The sequence below is a fragment of the Haliotis rubra genome, unplaced genomic scaffold, assembly GCF_003918875.1.
Source record: "Haliotis rubra isolate DU_JTF1 unplaced genomic scaffold, ASM391887v1 Scf32, whole genome shotgun sequence".
Lineage (NCBI taxonomy): Eukaryota > Metazoa > Mollusca > Gastropoda > Lepetellida > Haliotidae > Haliotis > Haliotis rubra.
This window is the reverse complement of record NW_025766991.1, coordinates 2,177,886-2,201,562: the sequence shown is the minus strand read 5'-3', so window position 1 is coordinate 2,201,562 and position 23,677 is coordinate 2,177,886. Positions and strand designations below refer to the sequence as shown.

The 23,677-nt window shown below is 38.9% G+C and overlaps 1 protein-coding gene across 1 annotated transcript in view; it reads left to right on the top strand.

Annotated features, from left to right (window-relative positions):
• Nucleotides 1-22,876, top strand: part of LOC124283692 (alpha-actinin, sarcomeric-like) — a 47,607-nt gene extending 24,731 nt beyond the window's left edge. The window contains 23 exon segments of the mRNA XM_046719698.1: nucleotides 4,399-4,485; nucleotides 4,679-4,766; nucleotides 5,359-5,437; nucleotides 7,706-7,787; nucleotides 8,150-8,235; nucleotides 9,395-9,487; nucleotides 9,656-9,886; nucleotides 10,649-10,725; nucleotides 10,852-10,981; nucleotides 11,387-11,478; nucleotides 12,135-12,180; nucleotides 12,390-12,452; nucleotides 12,969-13,031; nucleotides 13,356-13,433; nucleotides 13,803-13,958; nucleotides 14,636-14,654; nucleotides 18,024-18,310; nucleotides 18,882-18,935; nucleotides 19,362-19,430; nucleotides 20,218-20,376; nucleotides 20,690-20,848; nucleotides 21,240-21,279; nucleotides 21,282-22,876. Coding sequence (XP_046575654.1) covers nucleotides 4,399-4,485; nucleotides 4,679-4,766; nucleotides 5,359-5,437; nucleotides 7,706-7,787; nucleotides 8,150-8,235; nucleotides 9,395-9,487; nucleotides 9,656-9,886; nucleotides 10,649-10,725; nucleotides 10,852-10,981; nucleotides 11,387-11,478; nucleotides 12,135-12,180; nucleotides 12,390-12,452; nucleotides 12,969-13,031; nucleotides 13,356-13,433; nucleotides 13,803-13,958; nucleotides 14,636-14,654; nucleotides 18,024-18,310; nucleotides 18,882-18,935; nucleotides 19,362-19,430; nucleotides 20,218-20,376; nucleotides 20,690-20,848; nucleotides 21,240-21,279; nucleotides 21,282-21,397 — 2,354 coding nt within the window. The 3' untranslated portion in view covers nucleotides 21,398-22,876.
• Nucleotides 22,877-23,677: the final 801 nt, after the last annotated feature.

The window sequence follows — 23,677 nt, the reverse complement described above, 5'->3', positions numbered from 1 at the left end:
CTAAATAAAATGGAAAAAATGTGGTTGAATCATGTTGGGTAATCTCCAGGTAGGTCCTTTTTGTTCAAAATCTTTCCACTACCAAACAGCATAAACAAAAACAGGTTGAATGATAAATAAACAGGGCCCGTGAGACTCCTTCGTCTTGCCCGAAAACCAGGTAGTATTAGTAACTCATGCAGTATCATAGAGCTTGGGGGATCCACGTTATCTGTATACAATGATGGAGGTACTCATCCTCCTCCTGCTGGAAAACCAGATAGTATTAGTAACTCATGCAGTATCATAGAGCTTGGGGGATCCACGTTATCTGTATACAATGATGGAGGTACTCATCCTCCTGCTGGAAAACCAGATAGTATTAGTAACTCATGCAGTATCATAGAGCTTGGGGGATCCACGTTATCTGTATACAATGATGGAGGTACTCATCCTCCTGCTGGAAAACCAGATAGTATTAGTAACTCATGCAGTATCATAGAGCTTGGGGGATCCACGTTATCTGTATACAATGATGGAGGTACTCATCCTCCTCCTGCTGGAAAACCAGATAGTATTAGTAACTCATGCAGTATCATAGAGCTTGGGGGATCCACGTTATCTGTATACAATGATGGAGGTACTCATCCTCCTGCTGGAAAACCAGATAGTATTAGTAACTCATGCAGTATCATAGAGCTTGGGGGATCCACGTTATCTGTATACACTGATGGAGGTACTCATCCTCCTCCTGCTGGAAAACCAGATAGTATTAGTAACTCATGCAGTATCATAGAGCTTGGGGGATCCACGTTATCTGTATACACTGATGGAGGTACTCATCCTCCTCCTGCTGGAAAACCAGATAGTATTAGTAACTCATGCAGTATCATAGAGCTTGGGGATCCACGCGTTATCTGTATACACTGATGGAGGTACTCATCCTCCTCCTGCTGGAAAACCAGATAGTATTAGTAACTCATGCAGTATCATAGAGCTTGGGGGATCCACGTTATCTGTATACACTGATGGAGGTACTCATCCTCCTCCTGCTGGAAAACCAGATAGTATTAGTAACTCATGCAGTATCATAGAGCTTGGGGGATCCACGTTATCTGTATACACTGATGGAGGTACTCATCCTCCTGCTGGAAAACCAGATAGTATTAGTAACTCATGCAGTATCATAGAGCTTGGGGGATCCACGTTATCTGTATACAATGATGGAGGTAGACACTGCTGGAGGTAGACACTGTGTGGGACATGGTAGAATCTGACTTCACTCAGCCGGCAGCACAACAGCTGACATGTGGTGTCGCTTTACCCTTGCAAACAACAAAAAATAGTAACCTTGTTTACTCCACAGAAAAATGGATTGCTGTGTTGTATTCCGGTTGGGCTTTGATTTGTGTAAAAGGAACCAACATTATAACTATTCTCAAGTGCTGGAAGATTAGTTTCGGGATGAAATTAGAAATAGCTATGGCTCTTTAACTTCTGCAAATTCAAATGATTGGCTGACATAAAGAACTGATCGTTAAGTGACCGGTTCTCAAATGATGTCACAGCTTTAAGAGATAAATGGCTAAGACTAGTCTATCTAAAAGCCTTTCTGGATGGACATTGGTGTTGACCACATGGATGTCCATTCAAAAAGGAATAACATTAAACTGCCAATATAAAAAATCATGTAATTTTGTAGTAAAATGTGCATTTATAATGGTTAAATCCTCTGTTATTTCAAACAAAAAATATGAAATTATTTGAAATGGTTGTCAATGTCCTTGAGATGCCTATCATGAAAGAATTGTCCATGATTCACTGCTCCAACCCTAGTCCTTCCTAAATATAAATATGTAGAAGTTGATCAGGCACATTTTCCGGTTATGTGCTTATGATCACAGTTAGTGTGTTGTCCTTCAAGGTACAGTCAGCCCCACAACTAATGCAGAAAATGTTGATAAGCTCAGGTCCACAAACTGCACCAGGTCCTGTGACACAAATAGGGCTCTCTCTGTGTGTGTGCAAGCTCAGTCAGATGTCGCTACAGCGTTCCACACTGTTTCACATCAACAATACCTCTCAGCCAGCCCACATACAAAGATCTGATTATGGAAAGCAGTTGAAAAGTCTAACCAGCCGAAAGTATGCAAAGTGTGTAGTGGTAGACATGTCTCCTCTTGAAGCTGTGTAGACCTTGCACTCACTCATGTTTTGTAAAGTATGTCATAGAGTGAAAGTACCATACATGCACACACGAGTTGATAACATTGCACAGGGCTTTGTTCTGCGCATTGGATGATCTAACCAGGTCACACTGACACAGATTTGGGGGTGTCAGAGCGTGTGAAGGACAGATTTAAAACCAGATTGGTTTCCCTCTCTTGAAGTTCAATCAATCTGTCCATGAAAGAAAATTTCGACAAATAATTCATGTTCATGAATACATTTATGATGAAAAGATGCTGGGGAAATATGGATCTCCAATTCTGGGTTTGAAAATGAGCTGTACTATTTTCCACACAGCTATGTATTTTTTATGATTATTGATTTTTGCTAGCAGTTTTAATTAAAAACTTGGAATTTTTTTCAATCAGTCTTAAACCAGACATAATAATCTTTCATAAAGTTAAAAACAGTGGTGAAAAGATCAATTAATTGACGTCTGCTAGGCAATACTATTTTAAGTTGCAGGTGGGTATGATGACCTGACCCAGTTTAGAATCTCCTGCTGATACTGAAAACATTCAATGAAAAGAGAGAACAATTTCAATAGAAATAGGTTGATAAAAGTGTATAGAGTATTTGTTTAGGAGATAAAGTGAGATCATTTTAGGATGAAACTAATAAAGTGCCTTGCTATTACTGATATTGTGTGTGCTTTAGAATACAATCGATGAACATAAGATGGCCAGACAAGACAAGTAATATAATGGACATACTATTATATCTATGATTTATGAAAAATTTATGATTTTTGGTTCAAGTTTTTAGATAACAGGGGTAGACACCAGTGGTCATTCCAAAAAGTCCACGGCTTATTTTAAACAAGCGACTATGATTTAGGGAGATAAAAACTGGTCTCTTTGGATTTTCACACATTTCAGACTATGAGACTAGTAGCTTTGTCTATACCTGCTTCCATTTGTAAAGTGAGCTTGAACAATGTGTTAAGCTTCTTGTTATTATGTAGTAGACATGACTTCATGCCCAAAAGGACATTTCCAGTGATTTCAAAAACTGCTTTTGCTTGACAAATGACCTGTTTGAGAGAACAAAACTTTTTGCAGATGAAAAATAATGAGTCCATTTGATTATACATATTAAACAATGTGCATTTTGGGTATGAAATGTTTGGAAACCACGATGTCAATTCTGTACATCAAGCTAGTCACCCATTATTATCTTCTTACATTTTGAACTTCTATGTTAGCAAGTATACATTTATACACACACACACACATTTATAACAAAAGTGCTTACTGGCAGGATACAATTTGGCTTTAGTTGGCTTTAATTCACCTCACACAAGTTGTATATTTGTCACAAACTTTTTATTCTAGGTGTTAGCTTGTTGATGAGTTTTACTGATTCAGTCTGGTAAAGAGGAATGCTTTTTTATAGATGTAGGTTCTAACACCGTTATCAGGCAAATGATCATTTGCTTGATAACTGTGTTAGGATCTACAGCGAGACGTCACATCTATTGCAGTAAAGAAGCTGTCTATCAATAAAACCCTGTGAAGGTCCGGGTTAGAATATTGATCTTCAGTAACCCATGCTTGTCGTAGGAGGTGACTAACGGATCGGGTGGTCAGGCTTGCTGACTTGGTTGACACATGTCATCGGTGCCCAGTTGCGCAGATCGATGCTCATGCTGTTGATCACTGGATTGTCTGGTCGAGACTCGATTATTTACAGACCGCCGCCATATAGCTGGAATATTGCTGAGTGTGGTGTAAAACTAAACTCACTCACTCACTACAAAAAAAGTGTTCTCTTCATCATACCAGCTTCTAAATGCTGCTTAATGAAGTCAGTCTGGTAATGTAACTTGCCCTATTACTTGATGTACATTGTGTAAAGCTTCTCTATTGTAAGACAGGATAATTAAATATACATTGATTCATAGCTGTATTTCATGTGACGATAAATTGTTTGTGTATTGAGGTCATATATCAAGAAAAGTTTAAACTGCACATATAGTTTTAAGAAAATTTTAAGTCTATTTCTCATGGAAGATGAAAGCATTTGACAAGGTGAACAGAACTTCTTTTGGTCTGGCCATTCTCATTAATGATATTACTCCTTGAAATGACAAGTGTTGTTTTCATGTTTGTATAGAGTATTTTGTTGTGTCGCAGTGCTCGTGTGGATACAGTTCGATAACCTCTAAATGCATTTTCTTTCTGTTTTCAGAAATTGTAGATGGAAATGTAAAAATGACGTTAGGTATGATCTGGACGATCATTTTAAGATTTGCTATTCAAGACATTACAGTAGAAGGTGAGTGTTTGACATTTTATGAAGTAATGTTTTAAAATATCAAATGAGTCTAATTTTCAAGCAATTATCAATGCACTTTAGATAAAACGTACTGCATTCTTATGCTAAATAGTATTGTTACTTAACTCATCATATTATTTTTTTCAAAATTTTGAAATTTAATTTTCTGAAATGTATTTGCTTGTATTTACAGAAATGACAGCAAAAGAAGGTTTACTTCTTTGGTGCCAGAGGAAGACCGCCCCATATAGAAATGTCAACGTACAGAACTTCCACCTTAGGTGAGACCAAGTAAAGGGAGATAACTATCACTCACCTATGTGCCCTATTCTTATCAGTTGTAGTCAGTTCATTGTTGAAATCTATATTACTAGAATAGTGTTCAGTGAAAAGTAAACTATTTCCCTGTCTTTGTAAAACTGTAAATTATCTTAGTAATATTTCTGGTAAAAATGATTCTGCTCTATAAAGACTCTCAGATATGGTTATAAAGTCATACATAAGTAATTTCTAGAATTTACGAATTTGAAAAATTCATCAGAACTAGAGTTCTGTAGTGAGTAGCATGCTACAGTAGAAACAGAAAAATGAGTTGATAGGTTTTCAAATGTCCTTTCCCTGTTTCAGTTGCCATTTTTCCTACGTTGCCATATTTATGTTGTTAATGTGACTGTCTGCTTTTCCAGCTGGAAGGATGGTTTAGCCTTCTGTGCCCTAATTCACAGACATCGGCCTGAACTCATAGACTATTACAAGTTATCACGGGTAATAGGTGGCGCCCTCGCCCAACGAGAATGCTGCCGTAACATCTAACACGTTACCTTCTTTCTTTCGTTAGCCTGTGCATGTGCTTACTTTTAATTTCTTCTTCAGCTTTAAAGATGGTTTGGCATTCTGTGCACTCATACACAGGCACCGACCTGATCTTATTGACTACAGCAAACTATCTAAGGTGAGTTATGAGGTCAAATAGGCTAGGTCAGAGGTCAAGGACATCCAGGAAGCACCTGTTAGGACTGACAGTCAAAGTAGTCGGCTTTTTCAGGTCTTTTATGGTTTTCGGATTATGTGGTTCCTTAGGGTTTATAAATGAGGCTGAATATCAGTAGGCATAGTGTATTCGTTCAAAATTGTTTTGTCGATGTAGACTGTAATACTATTGAGGTTATATATATCCTTTTAGTCAAATAGTTATTATTGATTTAAATTGTTCTTGTTGTACTGTGTTTGTGTGCAAGTCATTTGGGAACAAATCTGTTTTCGAGATACTTCTCAGGACAGTGCTACTGAATGTGTATCAGTGTTAACGCTCAGAAAATTTCAAATGGGCTAACTAAAATTACATGGATACTGAGTTATTTCGTGTTGTGTTAAAGAAGACATTTGGTTAAGAGAGAATTTTGAAGTTGTCAGCAATGTTAGAAGGTGAAGTCAAACCAGTTCTATCTGTTGATATGGTGATATATTTAATGCAATGTTTTCAGATTTCTGTTTGTAAATAATACTGGTTGTGATAGCCACAATAGGGATGCAGGTCTGTTTGAGAGTATTCCAGATGGTACACACAAGTGAATTTATGGGGGTATCATGTCAGTTGTCCTGTTGGATTCTACATAGGCTTTGCTAATGGTTTAGGAAAACATGGTTCTTAGGAGTTGTCATGTAGCCTAATTGTTAAAGTGTTTGCTTTTATGTCAAAGAATTGGGTGTTATTACAATGGAATGGTCTGATTTGTTTGAGAAGTAGAGCTTTACCCACCAACTCGATGGATGGTGGTTCACAATCAAGTCAAGGTCGTGATGTCTTGTGGTCTGATTGATCAGTTCTGGCAGGTGCTTTCAGGGTGGTGATTAAATTCTCATCAACTTCAACAGTTAAAGGAGAAATGTGAAGATCAGGATATCAGTATTGGTAACTTTACCGAATATTTGCATGACCTTTCTCTGAATGGTTCATCTATCTATTCCTTGGTCCCAGATCAGAGGCTGGCTAGCTGAACAAGTGCTGTTGGGCTCGGGTGGTATTGTGGGTGGGGCACGGTGAACTTGACAGTGTATTGGTTGGTCAGTCAGTCGCTGGTGTAGGGAGCTTGAGCTGGACACAATCATCTGCAGTTGAGAATATAATTGCAAATGTTAAGGATGTATATGATTTTTTTTCTTTCATTTTTCGGGTTTTTTAAAAGCTTTTGTATGGATTTTTAAAAAATTTCATGTAAGTTTCTTTTATCAACTGTAATTATTTTTACATTTGGTAGAAATGTCGCTTTTATTTTTTATCACTTTTTATCAATGACATGCCATTTTGTTCTCGCTACTGCTATTTGTGTCACAAGCCAAGCAAGCTTTACAGAGCATGCAGCCATTCGGATATCTCAATTTCCAAGTTTGAAAGTTTTAAGTTGATTAATTTACTTAAACACATTTGTTTGTGAGATGTGACTTCAACATGACGATTGGGCATGTATTAAACTTTTTTTTACAGTGATTCTACTTGTGTTTTTGTCACTTTTCTTGAGCATTGCTTTTTCACCTTTACGTAGGCTATTCTTTAGCTAGGCTATCAACAGTTTTAGATTCAGTCTGACATAGTTTCATAGTACCAATGCTCAAGAAAAGTGATTTAATGTTTGTACATGTGCCCATTTTCTCTGTGAATTGAGCATGTTAAACCCTAGTGCATGAATTTAGTAGTGAGCTGCATTCCATTAGAAATAGACATTTTCTTCACCAGTTCTTTTATTAAAATAGAGTGTTTGAATATTCAAGTAGAATAATCAGAAAATATTTGTGTGAAAATTTTACCTAGAATGTTTGTAGGATATAAATGATTTAAGTCATATTTCTATGACATTTGTTCGTGTTTGTGATGTCCAAGCACCTAGTAGGTCAAATAGACTACACCTTTAGTATATGCTTCTGTGTTTAATGCTTCTACGATAATCATGAAGCAATGATTGACGCCTTGGAGGAACATAAATATGGACGGTCCTTGAAAACGTAGCTGCAGTGCCGAGTTGAGTTATTGCCCTTTAGATTTCCTAAGAGGAGTTGTCTACCTTAGCTCCCAGAGCGTGATTCAACATTTGCCTTGAATATAGATTGAATAGAAATGGCTTTACTAATACATAAGTGTAAGCAGTTGTATTTTAGCATGATTGATGTACGGAAAAGTGCTGCTTGTGAATGTGAGTCTGATGTTTGTATGTTTCTGTATCAGGACAACCCACTTCAAAATCTGAACACCGCCTTCGATGTTGCTGAACAGCACTTAGACATCCCTCGCATGTTGGATCCAGAAGGTGAGTGAAATATCTTGAACCTGTATGATAAAAGGCTGTTATGATATGTCATGCTGAAAGGGTATCAGTTGAAATCTTTGTATCACGTGATAGGCTGGTGTAAGAACAGTGGTTTTTCGCTTCAAAGTTACAGATTTGCCTTGCCTTGTGGAACAAGTTTTGTAAACCCATCATTATCTTTATTGTGAGAGTTGCTGGAATATTGAAAGTAATAATGCTCAAATAGATCATACGGGTTATTATCTACCACCAATATCGACTGTATCTTTTTATCACAATTTTCCATTTTCCTTGACTAGTTTTGTGTCTTTGTACGTTTAAGTTTCCTTCTTGACTGACGTTATATTATTTGCCAATGACAGATATGGTGAACTCCGTGAAACCAGATGAGAGGTCAGTGATGGCATATGTGTCCTGCTACTACCACGCCTTTTCAGGAGCTCAGCAGGTGAGAAAAATGACGGTGTACTCTGGTCCTGCTGGCCATATAGCACGATCTTACTCATCCAATATAGTGACGCTAAGTTTTGGAACAATATTAATTGATCACAATTTTATTTGTGGATTTCTGTGAAATTTATCATCATATTAAACTCCATCTTAACAAAATGTTTGAAAGATGTTTTTAAATACCACATTGTCTAAGTGATCATAATGACAGCTCCCATTGAGACCTGGGTTGGAATAACCCCAATCACTTGTTCCAAGTGGCATATATTTGGATCGGTTCTTCAGAATTGATGATGTGCTTGTATATGTTGCATCATGATGGTGTGGGCCATTGCTCATTATTTCGACCTCTAGTTTGACTGGATTATTTACAATGTTGCTCATTATTTAGACCTCTAGTTTGACTGGATTATTTACAATGTTGTTCATTATTTCGACCTCTAGTTTGACTGGATTATTTACAATGTTGCTCATTATTTAGACCTCTAGTTTGACTGGATTATTTACAATGTTGCTCATTATTTAGACCTCTAGTTTGACTGGATTATTTACAATGTTGCTCATTATTTTGACCTCTAGTTTGACTGGATTATTTACAATGTTGCTCATTATTTCGACCTTTAGTTTGACTGGATTATTTACAATGTTGCTCATTATTTCGACCTCTAGTTTGACTGGATTATTTACAATGTTGCTCATTATTAAGACCTCTAGTTTGACTGGATTATTTACAATGTTGCTAATTATTTTGACCTCTAGTTTGACTGGATTATTTGAAGTGTTGCTCATTATTTAGACCTTTAGTTTGACTGGAGTATTTATAGTGTTGCTCATTATTTCGACCTTTAGTTTGACTGGATTATTTACAATGTTGCTGATTATTTCGACCTATGGTTTGACTGGATTATTTACAATGTTGCTCATTATTTAGACCTCTAGTTTGACTGGATTATTTGAAGTGTTGCTCATTATTTAGACCTCTAGTTTGACTGGAGTATTTAAAGTGTTGCTCATTATTTAGACCTATGGTTTGACTGGATTATTTACAATGTTGCTCATTATTTCGACCTCTAGTTTGACTGGATTATTTACAATGTTGCTCATCATTTCGACCTCTGTTTTGACTGGATTATTTACAATGTTGCTGCATATTTTAGGCCGAGACAGCCGCCAACCGTATCTGCAAGGTGCTGAAGGTGAACCAAGAGAACGAGAGACTCATGGAGGAGTATGAGCGTCTTGCCAGTGATGTGAGTAACAGCATCCTGTTGCACAGACCTTGTTTTGTTTCATAAGTAATGAAAATTCCCATGATAATGTTACTTCTACAAATCCTTTATTATTTGTCTTGCTGAGGATAAGGATGTAATGTTGCTGATTGCATCATGACGTGTATCAACTCATCCTGTATTCTGCAGCTTCTTGAGTGGATCAGGAAGACCCGCCCCTGGCTGGAGAACCGTGTGACAGACAACACTCTGCCCGGCACCAGAAGCAAGTTGGATGAGTTCCGTGACTACCGCCGCTTGCACAAACCGCCAAAACTGAACGATAAAGCTCAGCTGGAAAACAGCTTTAACACCCTACAGACGAGACTGAGGCTAAGCAACAGGCCAGCCTATATTCCCACAGAAGGCAAAATGGTTTCGGTAGGTTTGGTAGCTCAATACATTCATATTGAACTTTGGATACCCACGGTGTATCCAAAGTCTTCATGATACCTTCACCTGGGTACCACTGTTGAGGATCATTTTGGGCCCTGGTTATTGTGTTAGAGAGGGGAAAAGAACAACCCTATTTTCGTAAGCATATTATTCTCTTATTGAACAGTTGTACAAAACATTGACAGTGGATGGGCCTAGTGGTTAGAGCATTGATTTGTCATGCCGAAGGCCTGGTTTCAATTCCCCACATGGGTTCAGTGTGTGGAGCCCATTTCTGTTGTCCCCGCCATGATATTGCTGGAATATTGCTAAAAGATGCTTAAAAGCCAGCACTGACTGTACATAGCATGCACATTGTGTTATCAGTATTACTTGTGTGTTATAATTAGGATTGTTATGTGTACAGACAAATACCCTCTAATCTGATGTAAAAGTTACCCTCAATAACACTGTTTGTTTTTCAAAGTTTTCTGTAACTTGTGGGGTAGCCTAGTGGTTAAAGCATCTGCTCCCATAATGGCCAGAGTTCGATTCCCCACAAGGGCCAATGTGTGAAGCCTATTTCTGGTGTCCCTTGCTGTGATATTGCTGGAATATTGCTAAAAGCGGCATAAAACTTAACTCAATCACTGTAACTTGTATCATGCCAGTGTATATCTGTTGCTGGAGGAACTAACTGTAATAAAGAAAGACCGTTTTGAAAATGATGCTTTCTATAAGTCCTATACTATGTTTTGTCTGCTGCAGGATATTGCCAATGCCTGGAAGGGCCTGGAATCTGCAGAGAAAGGATTTGAGGAGTGGCTCCTCTCAGAACTTCAAAGGTAGGTACCTCTATTTAAGAACAGAATCAAGATCTTCTGTTTGGGGCTTTCTTAAAAGATCAATTACTGGAAATATCGTTTCTTCTGAGCAATAGAGATTGAGTGTTATGTTGTTTCATTTTACAGATTAGAGCGCCTGGATCATTTGGCGCAGAAATTCCGCCACAAGTGTCAAATTCACGAGGAATGGTCAACCGGCAAAGAGGACATGCTGCAGAGCCGAGACTTCAAGCAATGCAGACTGAATGAACTCAAGGTCAGTAGGTTCTTCGAGTTCGTGGTCAATATGTGCTTTTGTATATGGTCACTTACTGATGAAAAGTCACAGTGTCCGGGTGTTTACATTTCTCTCATGTTAGTATACATTATTTCTGTTTTTCCTCAACATCTCTAGCAGCATTGTATATAAAGTAGCAGCCTGAAAACATTGCTATCCATGGTATCCAGCATTATATTCTGTTTTTCACGTCCAGGACCATTACATGAACTCATAATTCTGACCCCAATCTTGTAAGTTGTCCCATTCTTTATGTTCAATATATTTTGTCTTGTATCTAAATAGTCATGGTTTATGATTCACATCGGTGTGCATGAAAATTATGTGAACATCTGAATACAATGGTAAACTCAGCTTGGTTAACATGATTTCTTGTACATCTAGGCTATGAAGAAGAAGCATGAGGCCTTCGAGAGTGACCTGGCAGCCCACCAGGATCGTGTGGAGCAGATCGCAGCTATCGCACAGGAGTTGAAGTGAGTGCCCTCCGTAACATCAAAACTATGTGGACAAATTTAAGAACAACACTTCCTGCTTCACTCCTCCATCCGTTGAAATGGAATTGGTCAATATGATGTTTCCTTTCCACAATCAACTGTTTTGAAAATGAAACAAATCTACAGCGTGTTTGCTGTTGTTTTGGTGTCCAGATGTGTGCAGTGCTTCTGATGAGTTTCTTTATTGAGGATATACAGTCATCACTATGTGATGGGGTAGCCTCGTGGTTAAGCGTCCGCTCATCATGCTGAAGACCCGGGTTCGATTCCCTACATGGGCCAATGTATGAAGCCCATTTCTGGTGTCCCCCGCCTTGATATTGCTGGAATATTGCTAAAAGCGGTGTAGAACTACTCACTGACTCCTGTGCAGAGTTGCATCCCTTGGGCCAAACCAAGTCACATCCTGGTTGCCCCAATTATGTTTCTTGAATGTTCAGCACAAAATCTAAGCTTCTGGGTTTCACGACAAGCTGGCCTCCCAGCTTATCCACTGTGATATATATAAACTGGACAGCTGTTAAGTTGCATTAAACCTCACTTGATGGTCTCATAAGGTTCTATGTTAAGATAAACTGCTTGATGAGTCTTGTGTCTGAATGTATGACTGACAGTCATGATTGTATATCTTTTAGTGCTCTGGAGTACCATGATGTGGCATCAGTCAATTCAAGATGTCAGGTAAACAACCGCTATTGTCTTCTTACTCGTACCATTAGTTTCTGAGTATCATTTAAATGTCATGTAAATGTCTCTTATGATACTGTCCATGGTTTCTTAAACCATGATTAATAATACAAACATATAAGTATCTTATAAATGTGTGCTATTACAGTGCCTATGCTTTAGCAAACTATGATAATTGATTGAAATATTCCTTTTCCCTGCAGCATATCTGTGATCAGTGGGACCGTCTTGGTCTATTGACGCAGAAGAGGAGAGAAGGACTGGATGTAAGTTGTCTCCTGTTTATGTTTCAAGTTGTTTCTGGGGCGGTGGGGTAGCCTAGTGGTTAAAGCGTTGGCTCATCACGCCGAAGACCCAGGTTCGAATCCCCACATGGGTACAATGAGTGAAGCCCATTTCTGGTGTCCCCTGCCGTGATGTTGCTGGAATATTGCTAAAAGCGGCGTAAAACCAAACTCAGTCAGTCAGTCAGTTTGTTTCTGAACATCCTATGACCTTCACTGTCGGTGTAGATCGACATGTCGGCTGTTTGCCACAGTGTTCCCACAGCTCTGGCATAACTGCAAACTTTTCTAATTGGGCATGATTTTGCAGCTCAAATGTTTCATGATTTCTCCTGTAAATCCTTCAAATAATATCCCAGTATGTGAAAATAAATCTCAAGGACTTCATTCTCACCCTTGTCTTCTTGAATAATAGAGATGGTGTGTTAGGAAACAAAGCTTTCTTTTAGACATGTCATACTTGTGCATAAAACTGACCTTCATGTGTCTGTCTTGTAGGAGGCTGAGAGGATTCTGGAGAAGATTGATCAGCTTCATCTGGAGTTTGCCAAGAGAGCTGCAGTAAGTGTCCTTTAACACATTACAGCTTCAGGTTGATTTGAATACCTAGGGGTCTCTTGGACCATTCCCTGTAGGTTGATTGATCAGGGTACAAAATGATAGGACCAGGGGTTCCAAGGTGAATCCCTGAAGGTCATTTGTGTTTTCGTGGATCCATGACCCCACTGTCAGCTAATATGAACACTGAATCAGCAGCATACTGATCTGCAGTTATGTTATGGTTGATTATATAAGAAAGATCAGAAACGAGGATGTAATAGATTGATTGATTTGGTTTAGAATGTGTGTGAGAACTGACTACATTGTGAGTGACTTCCATTGCAGCCCTTCAACAACTGGATGGATGGAGCCAAGGAAGATCTGATGGATATGTTCATCGTGCACACAACAGAGGAAGTGCAGGCAAGTCCTGACAGCCATTCGTCACAAAAAATATATAATATTTTCGTTTTGATTTCCATTCTGAAGCATCTATACCATCTTAAAATTGTCTGCAATTTTAACTCCTAGAGGTTTTGATACTGAAGGACAATACTTTGAATGTATTTATCCAATATGAAACAAAATGTTAATTCATAAGCTTGATATCAAAATGTAGGTTTGAATTTGAAAACTATTTATATTCAACATTTACTAAGGACTACATCTAATTGGCCATGTTGGTTTTTATGTGTTTGTCATGATGCAGCCTGCTTAAGGTCCATGATATTCCTTTAAAAACTCAGTGCTAGAAGGTTCTATGCACTTACGCGTAAGCTTGGACATATTCAGGGTCTGATTGACGCCCATGAGCAGTTCAAGGCCACTCTTGGAGAGGCAGACAAGGAGTTCCAGACCATCATCTCTCTGGTCCAGGAAGTGAATCATCTGGCCCAGCAGTACAACCTGACGCCACCAGACAACCCCTACTCCACACTGCACGCTCAGGTACGTGGACTTCCGTCTCTATAAACGTGCTGCAGTAGATGTCTAGGTTTACATAGTCATAGCTGCAACAAGCATTGGTTGTGGAACTTGGCGATTTAGTTTCTGGTGAATAAGGGGTTCTTTTCAAATTGATAAAGTTTTGCAATGTCAAATCTTGACTGTTCTCTTTTAATTCTTGTTTTGAATCTTAATGGTTGATGTAGTTTCATCAGAGATGCAGTTTGACCTGAAACGTTATACTTGCCTGAATAGTGATGTCAGGACACATCAAAATTGAAATTCCTCAAGCCATGGAATCTTTTCTCATCAGACATACCAACTTTGGCTAGTGCTAGGTTTAGTCCCTGGTATAATGTGATAGATTTTTTATTCGAATAATTTTAATTCAGAGGTAAATGTAATGATTTTCAATTTTTGTAAAGATGAGTCTATGGTCAAGTTCCATATCAAATGAGTTGAAAGTCAGACCAGTGTCTTTTGCAGCAGGCCTTGGTTAGGATCTCAACTTTCTTAAAACATTTTCTCTAAATCACATGTCTAGCTTCTGCTTTAATTGCGGACAATAGTTCTCAGCACGCACTGTTTACTATCTACGTTTTAGACTAGCAGTGTGCAGTGCCTAAAATATTTTGCAAGTTTTTTTCACTGTGTTATTGCACAAATCACTGAATTTGCAGGATGAAAGCCCAATGGAGGTATGCTAGGCACCTTGATTACAGATATAGTAGTGACTATACAGGGCCATGCTAATATCACAAACCCTCTATTATCACTGTAATATTTCCCTTAGTTAACTGTAAACAGATCGTCCCTTTATAAATGTTGCACTTGTATATTAACCTGATATATGTGTCAAAAAATGCACTCATATTTAATCCATGTAAAATGCCTGTAATTTTGTGGCGTCCTATTTCGTCTGATTTCAGAAGAGAATAATACATATTCATGTTTTAAGGTTTTAAAAAGTAATTAGTCACAATGTGTCCAGAAGTTAAAAATCAGCTATTAGTATAAATCAGCTGGCCATTACTATGAAACAACTGACTGTTACTACAAATCAGCTTACTATTAGTATAATCAGCTGGCTGTTACTATGAGGCAGCTGGTAGTTGCTATCAAGGTTAGATTAGGTGTGTAATGATGTGTGTTTTCACCTGTGTCATGCTTGATCCTAGTTTCATAACCTCATCAACCACTTGTATGTTTTGTTCATGAATGATTGCAAATGTCTAACCCATACCATCTAGGTTCATGCACCCATTTTAAAGTGTTTGTCCCCTCTCTTTACATTTGTTTTTGCCTTGGACTGGGAGTAGGAGGTTAGTATGTGCTGCCCTCACTGGCTTGGGTACGAGAGAGCCGGCGAGAGATCGCTTCTCTACTCAGCCTCTGTATTCAGCTGTTTTGTAATGTCCATGTTTATTGCAAGGTGCTAACCCTGTTGCACAATGGAGGAAAGCTACATACAGTGTTGCTGTACTTCACTGTCACTTTAGATTTGCTTTTTGTTGTTATGTTTTTTAATGTGCATCTGTGTGGACGGAATGGAGATCAAAGGAATGGGGATGGACTATATCGAACATTGTACCAGATTTTATGTGTAGGGGGTGGTTGGATAGCTGTTTTGATCATAAAAATCACAAAAAATTTTTTACCTCATGAATGTATGTGATACTTTTCGCATGTGGTGAAGGCATGTTTGGGCATGAAGGTCTGGGATGAGAATTTAAAAAAAAAAAAACTTTTTTGAACTCCCAACTTGATATCTATCTAAGTAACAGGGATGACAACTTTCCGCTGATTCACGAATTTCCGCTGATTTTATTTCAAATTGATCTATTCTGACCCCCCATTCAATGACACAGTATTGTTTTCTGCTGGATATAGATTTTCCTGTTGCCATCCCTGGAGTAAACACTTTTATTAGCGTGTTTTTTTTTATGGCATGGTGTCTTGGTAAAACATAATAACGGAATTCACTGATTATGTGTCCCAATTATGACTGAATTTTCTTTTTGTTCAACCACAAAATGTTACTTACAAAGTTACTTGAATACACCCTGCCAATTTCGTGCAGCCTTGAAAACATGGAGTTTGAATGATGGGGATTCATCTTCGCTATCAGCAGCCTGATGCCATCAGTCACACAGATGTACATAGTTTAGTGTTTGTTGTTTAGATAGTTTCAATGTTCTGCAAAATAAACATGAGGCTCTAGAATCACAGGAGAAATACTGGCGCCGTCAGTGCCATGTCTGATGGTTTCGTAACGGAAATAACTTTCAATGTTTCACATTGTTCAATTTTCACATGGCTTAAAGCAACATTTACTCACTCACTCACTCACTTCACATTGTCCAACTTTCACGCCCAACTAATTACACGTCACATTTCTCCTGACAGTCGATAACAACGATGTATACACTAACCTATATACTAACTGCTTCAGGTAATGGGAACTAACTGTCAATATGTGTAGGAGCTACTAAGGTTAATCCATCATAAATGTTTATTTGTCAAAGTGTGATAAGCCAAACACTGCATCACAATAAAAGAAAATTCAATGTTTAATAACTATTGAAAGTTTCTGCTATCTTATCTTTCTCTCAGCATGTGAAGGCATGATAGTGCATGAATAATAGTTATCATTAATGCTTGTAAATATAATCGTTTAATGAAAACTATTTAGCCATGCCAGTATTTAGAACCCAATCATGGACCTGGGTCCCGTTCTGTACAAGGATCTTAGGACTGTTGAGAGTTTAAAGTATAGGAGTCACAATTGCCTTAGCGCTAAGATCCCATTTAGGACAGGGCCCTGGGCCGCATTGAACAAAGGGGTTTTTTCAGTAATAATAGTTACTCTGTAAGGTTAACGTCGACTTACGCAGTCTTAGATCTGAGTTTGTTTTTTGGAACGGCAGCCTACTGTGTCTGTTGTTGGTAGAGAATGGCTATTCTATGTACTGTGTAGCCACGTATAAAGACTAAAACATAACATTTAATATTCTCTTCACACGGGACGGTGTTTGCAGCATGAAACAAAAGCTTTATCAGTTGTCACTTCTTGTCTAGTCAAATCTTCTTGTAAGGTCAAATCTGGTAACTGGCATGATAAATTTCTTTTGTTTTTGTCTCTCTTGTTCACTAAATGTGCACGTAAACATTTTCTGGAGTGAGTGACAACAGGTTTTTTGGTTCTTGTGCTGTAAGGTAACGAAGAAGTCATTTCAGTGTATCTCTGAGTATTGGCTAATTTAATATATCTGTTAGAGGAATTACAGGTAGTTTAAGTGTCATATAGTTCTATAATGACTACTAATATTAATCTCAAATTGTATACTCACTCAGATAATTCACTCTCAATCATTTGAATTTTGTTAAAATTATAAACATTTGTGGAGTCTGATCTTCTGAAATGAACTTGATGAAAAACTGCAAATATTTCTCTCATCAAAGATCAAAGTTAAAATATTTTTTAAACAGTGTTTAGTGCTTATTGTGTCTATAATTCAACATCGTTCTGTACATAGATATTTTAGTAATATTATTGCATGATGTATTGTTTTGTATTGTTTATGACAAAGTGCTCGAACTACTCATGAGTACATGGAGTAATATGTTAAAAGTTACATAGCATGCATCTTACCATGCATAATGAATGCAGTAGTGCTTGACTGTCAATCAACATCCATCATTGTCAGTATCAACATTGTGACATCATCCTCATTGTACCATTGTCTCATCGTCTCAGCACCAAAATGGTTGTCAGTTTCAACATTTCATTTTTTCCAGACTCAAATGTAGGATGGAACTGCTGTCAGATAAACAGAGGCTCTTTTTGAGTCCTGATCTCACATAATTTACCTTATTAGGAATGCAGGAATGGGCAACATTTCAAAGTTGAATATGATCCATTTGATAATATATTGCCAAATTTCCTTATCGTTAAGTCAATGATGTGACAAAATATTACTGTATGTCATCAGCTCGGTAGAAGTATGTCGCAATGAGGACAAACTTTGACTATCCAGAAGAGGTTCTGACTGTTGAAGATTTATTTGTAGGACATCGCCAACAAATGGTCAGAAGTCAAACACCTGGTGCCCGAGCGTGATACCACTCTCCAGAGGGAGATGGCCAGGCAGCAACGCAATGAGCACCTGCGTAGGGAGTTCGGAAAGAGGGCCAATGTGGTAGGCCAGTGGATCGAGACCAACCTGGATGCCGTGGCCTCAATTGGTCTTCAGTCCAAGATGTCCTTGGAAGATCAGCTGAAGAAGCTGAAGCAGTTCGACAGTGCTGTTCAGGCCTACAAGACTAACATGGATGAGCTGGAGAGAATCAACATGGTGGGTATGGCCACTGGCTGGCTCTGGCTTGTTTACACCTGATGTTTGACACTACCATTCAGAGGCTCAGTGTTGATTGTATATGCTGGTTGAATTCTCTGATTACCTATGCTCACATTTAGGTGTATTTTTGTATGTGTGTTTCTTACTGTTATTAAATTCTGAGTATTGGGAGATTTATGAATATATAAAACGTTTTTCAGGCTGATGTTGACTTTGTAATTCACAATCACTAGAATCAAATGTTCATGAATTCTTTTACGTGAATTTGAGTGGTATTTATTGAAATGAGATATTAAAAATGGAATGTATCGAAGCCAGGTAGGATAATAGCTACCACTCTTATATATTTAATTTGACAGTAATGTACTCACTTTTCATTGTCTTGTTAAAAAGACATTGTCAACATGTCAAATAATTATTTTGTTATTGTTTCACTGAATTTATTGAAAAATACATTGTCTGATGACTTGTTATTATATTCATTATCCACCTCCTGGTGGATTCATTGCAGCCCTTGTAACCCTCCATGTGTTTATATCATTCCTATCTTCTATGTTTAATATTACAGGAGGTGCAAGAGGCAATGATTTTCGAGAACCGATACACACAGTACTCTATGGAGGTGAGTTGATCCTTAAAATATCCGTTCATGGAACATACCAGCAACCAGTAATTCATGCCATGGAAATTTCTGGATAGTATTGATGTCCTATGCTTGTGAGAGCAGATGTTGCTGGGTTAATGTCAGCATCTGTGCCTTTGATTTGTGTCATCTTACACTATGGCTTGGGGTATTTGTCCAAGACTTGGTGATAAACAGCCACAGCATTATCTTGCTGGAATATTGCCGACTTCGGCCAGAGACAAAATCCAAATCCATTTTCTGTCACTTTCATTTTATTGGCTAGTCCAGTGGATAACATTTTGTCCTATTATGCAGAGAACACAGAATTCTTCCTACAAATATCAGTATGTGCAGGATTCTGTCCTTGCCAAAACAGATGAGAGTTGTTGGTTGCCTTGTCAAATGTTTTATATTTGTTTACAGACTCTTCGGGTAGGATGGGAACAGCTTCTCACAGCCATCGCAAGAAACAGCAACGAGGTGGAGAACCAGGTAAGCTATAAGACCAGGGGACTGAGTGGCTCAGTTGTCCAAGATGCAGCATCTTGCTGTTCAGTTTTGTGTCTCTAAGGTATGCAGCATCATACAATCATGGGTCCGGGTCTTTTGCCACAGTAATGTATTATCTTAGACTCAGGGCTTGTCTTGCCCTGTTGTCTATGGTGAAGTTTACGGTATAGTCTTAGGTTCTTTCCTCAAGCATATGTTTGCAGATGGTTGTTTGGAATCCGAGTTTTTATCCCCCGCAACGTGTTTTGCGGGAGGTATTGAAATGCACTCCGTCCGTGTGCACATTTGTCTTTTCCGAGCAGAACTCTAAACTCTAAAACCGCTTCAATATTTCCTACCAAACTAGATGGATCTGGTGGTGAAATGTTGCCTTTGACTTAGACTGAAATTTTTGGATTTCTGAATATAATATTATTTTCACTAAACGTTTCCATGGCAACAAGTTTGACTTGAATTTGGTGGTAGTGCTCTTTTCTGGAGCCGAACTTTGAAACCTTTCAGTACTCTCCTTCCACTTAGTTATATACACGCCAAAACATTTGACATGGTAACTTGTAGACATATTCATGAAGAGTATTTTGCCATTGCGGGGGATATTGATGACTTTGTCTTCTTATTTACCTAGTATGATCTTTTAACAGAAGTCGTTCATGACCTGTGACCTGTGTCAGCAGGATCCAGCAGCTAAGGTTTTAAGCAATATAGATACAGATGTGTGGATGCACATGTCATGCACAACACCTAAAATATTGTTTTGTTTCCATTTCAGATCTTAACCCGTGATTCTAAGGGCATCAGTGCAGAACAAATGAACGAGTTCCGCGCCTCCTTTAACCACTTCGACAAGAGTCGTAACCGACGCCTTGAGGCGAAGGAATTCAAGGCTTGCCTTGTCAGTCTTGGATACAACATCAGAGATGATAGACAGGTACGTTATATATTGGTACATGAACATACCCTCAATCATTCTGGAACAGCCAAAATTACAGTCATTGTGTGAGAAAATGGGTCCTAGGGTCCTTGAGGTCTCTCACATTGTATTTGAATAAGTGGTACGCCCCACATTTAGGATTATGAAATATTAATGTCAAATGACAAGGATGCCTTTGAAAACTTGATTCTGATGGCTTAAGGAAGACATTCCAGATACAACACTTTGGGATGTTCTGTTAAATAGTTTAAAGATTGCATCAATTCTCAGAACATATTTACATCATGTACATGGTTGATCTATGTTCCAGGGTGAGGCAGACTTCCAGAGGATAATGTCAATTGTTGATCCAAATGGTACGAAATTCGTCACCTTCGATGCCTTCCTCGACTTCATGACTCGTGAGACAGCGGACACAGATACTGCAGAACAGGTCATGCAGTCCTTCAAGATCCTTGCAGGAGACAAGGTGAGTTTGCTCAGTCTCACAGAGAACCTGTGTTGATTCAGGGCCTCTGATTGGTTCAGTTACAGCCAGTATGCATAGACTTAAAGGGATCTGTTGGCCAGGTTCTGTTCTGATTGGATGAGTTCATGCCTGATTAAGACATAGTTAAACATACTAGTAGCAATTTTCTTTTATGATAATGATTATCCTGTTAATGGTCTGGCCACGGCAAACAATATTTTAAAAGAGCAATTCCGTGTCTGATTGAGTGAATACAGAAAGGCATTCTTTTCTTCACCTGTGTTAGCAATTAACTAATTAAGTCTGGAACCATGAGTTATTGAAGTGTCTCTTTGGTGTTTGAAAACCATGAAGTATACCTTGGCGCTAACAAGAGTTCTTCCTCTTCCAGCCGTACATCACCGCTCAGATCCTGCGGCAGGAGCTTCCCCCGATCAAGCTGAATACTGCATCCAGCGTATGGCCCCCTACACTGGCCGCGATGCCGTCCCCCGCGCCCTCGACTACATGTCCTTCTCCACAGCCCTGTACGGAGAGAGCGACCTCTAGACACGTTGGTCAGCGGCAACCAGGGGACACTACTCTGAGTGTGCAGCATAGCCAGGCAGTGGTGTGCAGTTTAGCCCACCCTAATTTGTATGTGAGGAGTGTCTCTGTGTGATCAGTATCAGTTATACTGTAGTTGCGACTAACGCCATCGTCCAACCGACCGACCGACCCTCTTCTGTTGTGCATGCTCCTGGTCACTGCTGTAGACCCCAAACTGTAGTCTCCTTGGGGAGCAAGTGAGCGTGGTCGCCAGTACGTAGCCAGTTATCATGGGACATCAACTTATCTACTTCACAAAGTAGTCCCCATGCCTTGGTCTATGCTGCATATTTGACAATGCTTCCTGGATGATACATGGCTTATATTTTTACAAAAAGCTGAAATTTTTACACATCACCTTGAATGCTATGCATACCCATCTGATATTTTTGTGAGCATGACTACTGAGGCAATATACAGGTTGAGATGGCGTAGAGGCTTTGTTTGGCGTTCTGTGAAGCAGCCGTGCCACGAGGGTTCCGCTGTGTATGGTATTAATACCAACATAGACGTAGATCTAGCAAGTATTTTGTGAGTGTACGTACATAACACTGCCATGCCAGCGTAGGGAGGGGGAGGGGCAGGAGGGTGGGGATGGGGAGAGTATGTGTATAATAAGTCCATCATCTCCATATGTACGGTTTGCTGTAAGAGTATTTTCAATTTTCTGGTTTCCTGTTGGACAGATGATTTTATAGGCGGACCTGGCCTCCAGTCTGCCAGCCCATTACTTTGTGGGGATGTTGATGTAATATTTTAAACATGAGCTGTATCTAGTTACATAGATATTATTTAATGTGTTTGGTTGGCATACTGTGCTAAATGACTGATTTCTCACGATGGGACTGAGAAGTGCTTATATCTGGTACGTGTGTATTTATCATAACCCAGCTGAATAACCCTCAATACAGGTTCAGTACATCTATCTGGACATAGCTTCTTGATTTATTCATAAGATTTATCAAATATAATTCATGTCTTTGTTTGCTCCTTCGTGATCTTCCAAGCATAACTCTCATAAAATGTGATTTGAAAATATTTTCTTTATAGATACACTTTGTATAACACATTGCCACAAGCCATATATTTTAAAGATGCATTGTTGCATATAAGCTGGGCCATGTCATTAACAAATACACTACTAATCTTTATACAGATTTGTACATTAATCTACTCACTGCAAGGTGTTATTACTGTAATCAAAACTTTGAGTTGCAGCCTTGATCTGTAGATTTTGATATTACACCATGAAAAAGAAATCAAAATTTAGCACCTTGTGCTAAGACTGGTTGAGTGGTCAGTGTATTGATGTGAAGGACCTACAGCTGACCGCCGACCAGCGACATATCACCCCAGCTTGACATGTAGTCTCTTTCGCGCGCTACCTTCATGTCTACTGATTAGATACTGCCCAATAAAAGTCTTACCTCTTTACAACAACCTGACTCCAGTTCTTTGTCTCTCAGCTCAACAGCAGTGGATTTCGGAAGAGGATCATCTTAAAATTGTGGAATGTTTCATTGGAGAAACTTTGATGGATACATATTGTAAACAAGACAACTGAGAACCAACCACTGTTTTTTGTAGCTGTGATGTTACTGAATCTTGACCAAGGCTTATTTTAGTCCCTGGTCTTGTTCCATTAAGGGAATCTCTTGAGAGCTTTTGGTCTGCATGGCAGAACTTTTACTAATTACATGTAGTTCATTATGGTGTCAACTGAGGAAATGTAGCAGAACTGCACCATCCACTTGTAGACATCAGATCCTGCTCTGGCCTTCAGGGTCCAGTGGTTTCATTTAGATGTGGTTTTTAAGTGAAACTATCACTTCTACAATAAAACAAACAGAACAACTACGCATATACACAAATGTACGCATACAGTTCCTACACATACTACAAAGATACATGTAGGTAGTATGTGATTCTTTATCTACATAACCGCCTCGGTGGTGAGAGCGGAAGGTCGTGGGTTCGATCCCCAACCGCGTCATAACGAAAGACGTTAAAATGTGGTACTTGTTGGTCCCTGCCTGGCTCTTGACATTAATGGGTTACAACAAGGACTGGTCGGCTCGGAGTCAGTATAATGTGTCTGAGTGGGGTACTCATGCTTCACTGCGGCATGGTATCTCAGTGGGCTAGCACTATAAAACCAGCTTAAGTCGGGGCTAGTACAAGCAGCCGCACATACTTATACACAGCATGCAGGTCGTCATATGAGCGAAATATTCTCAAGCA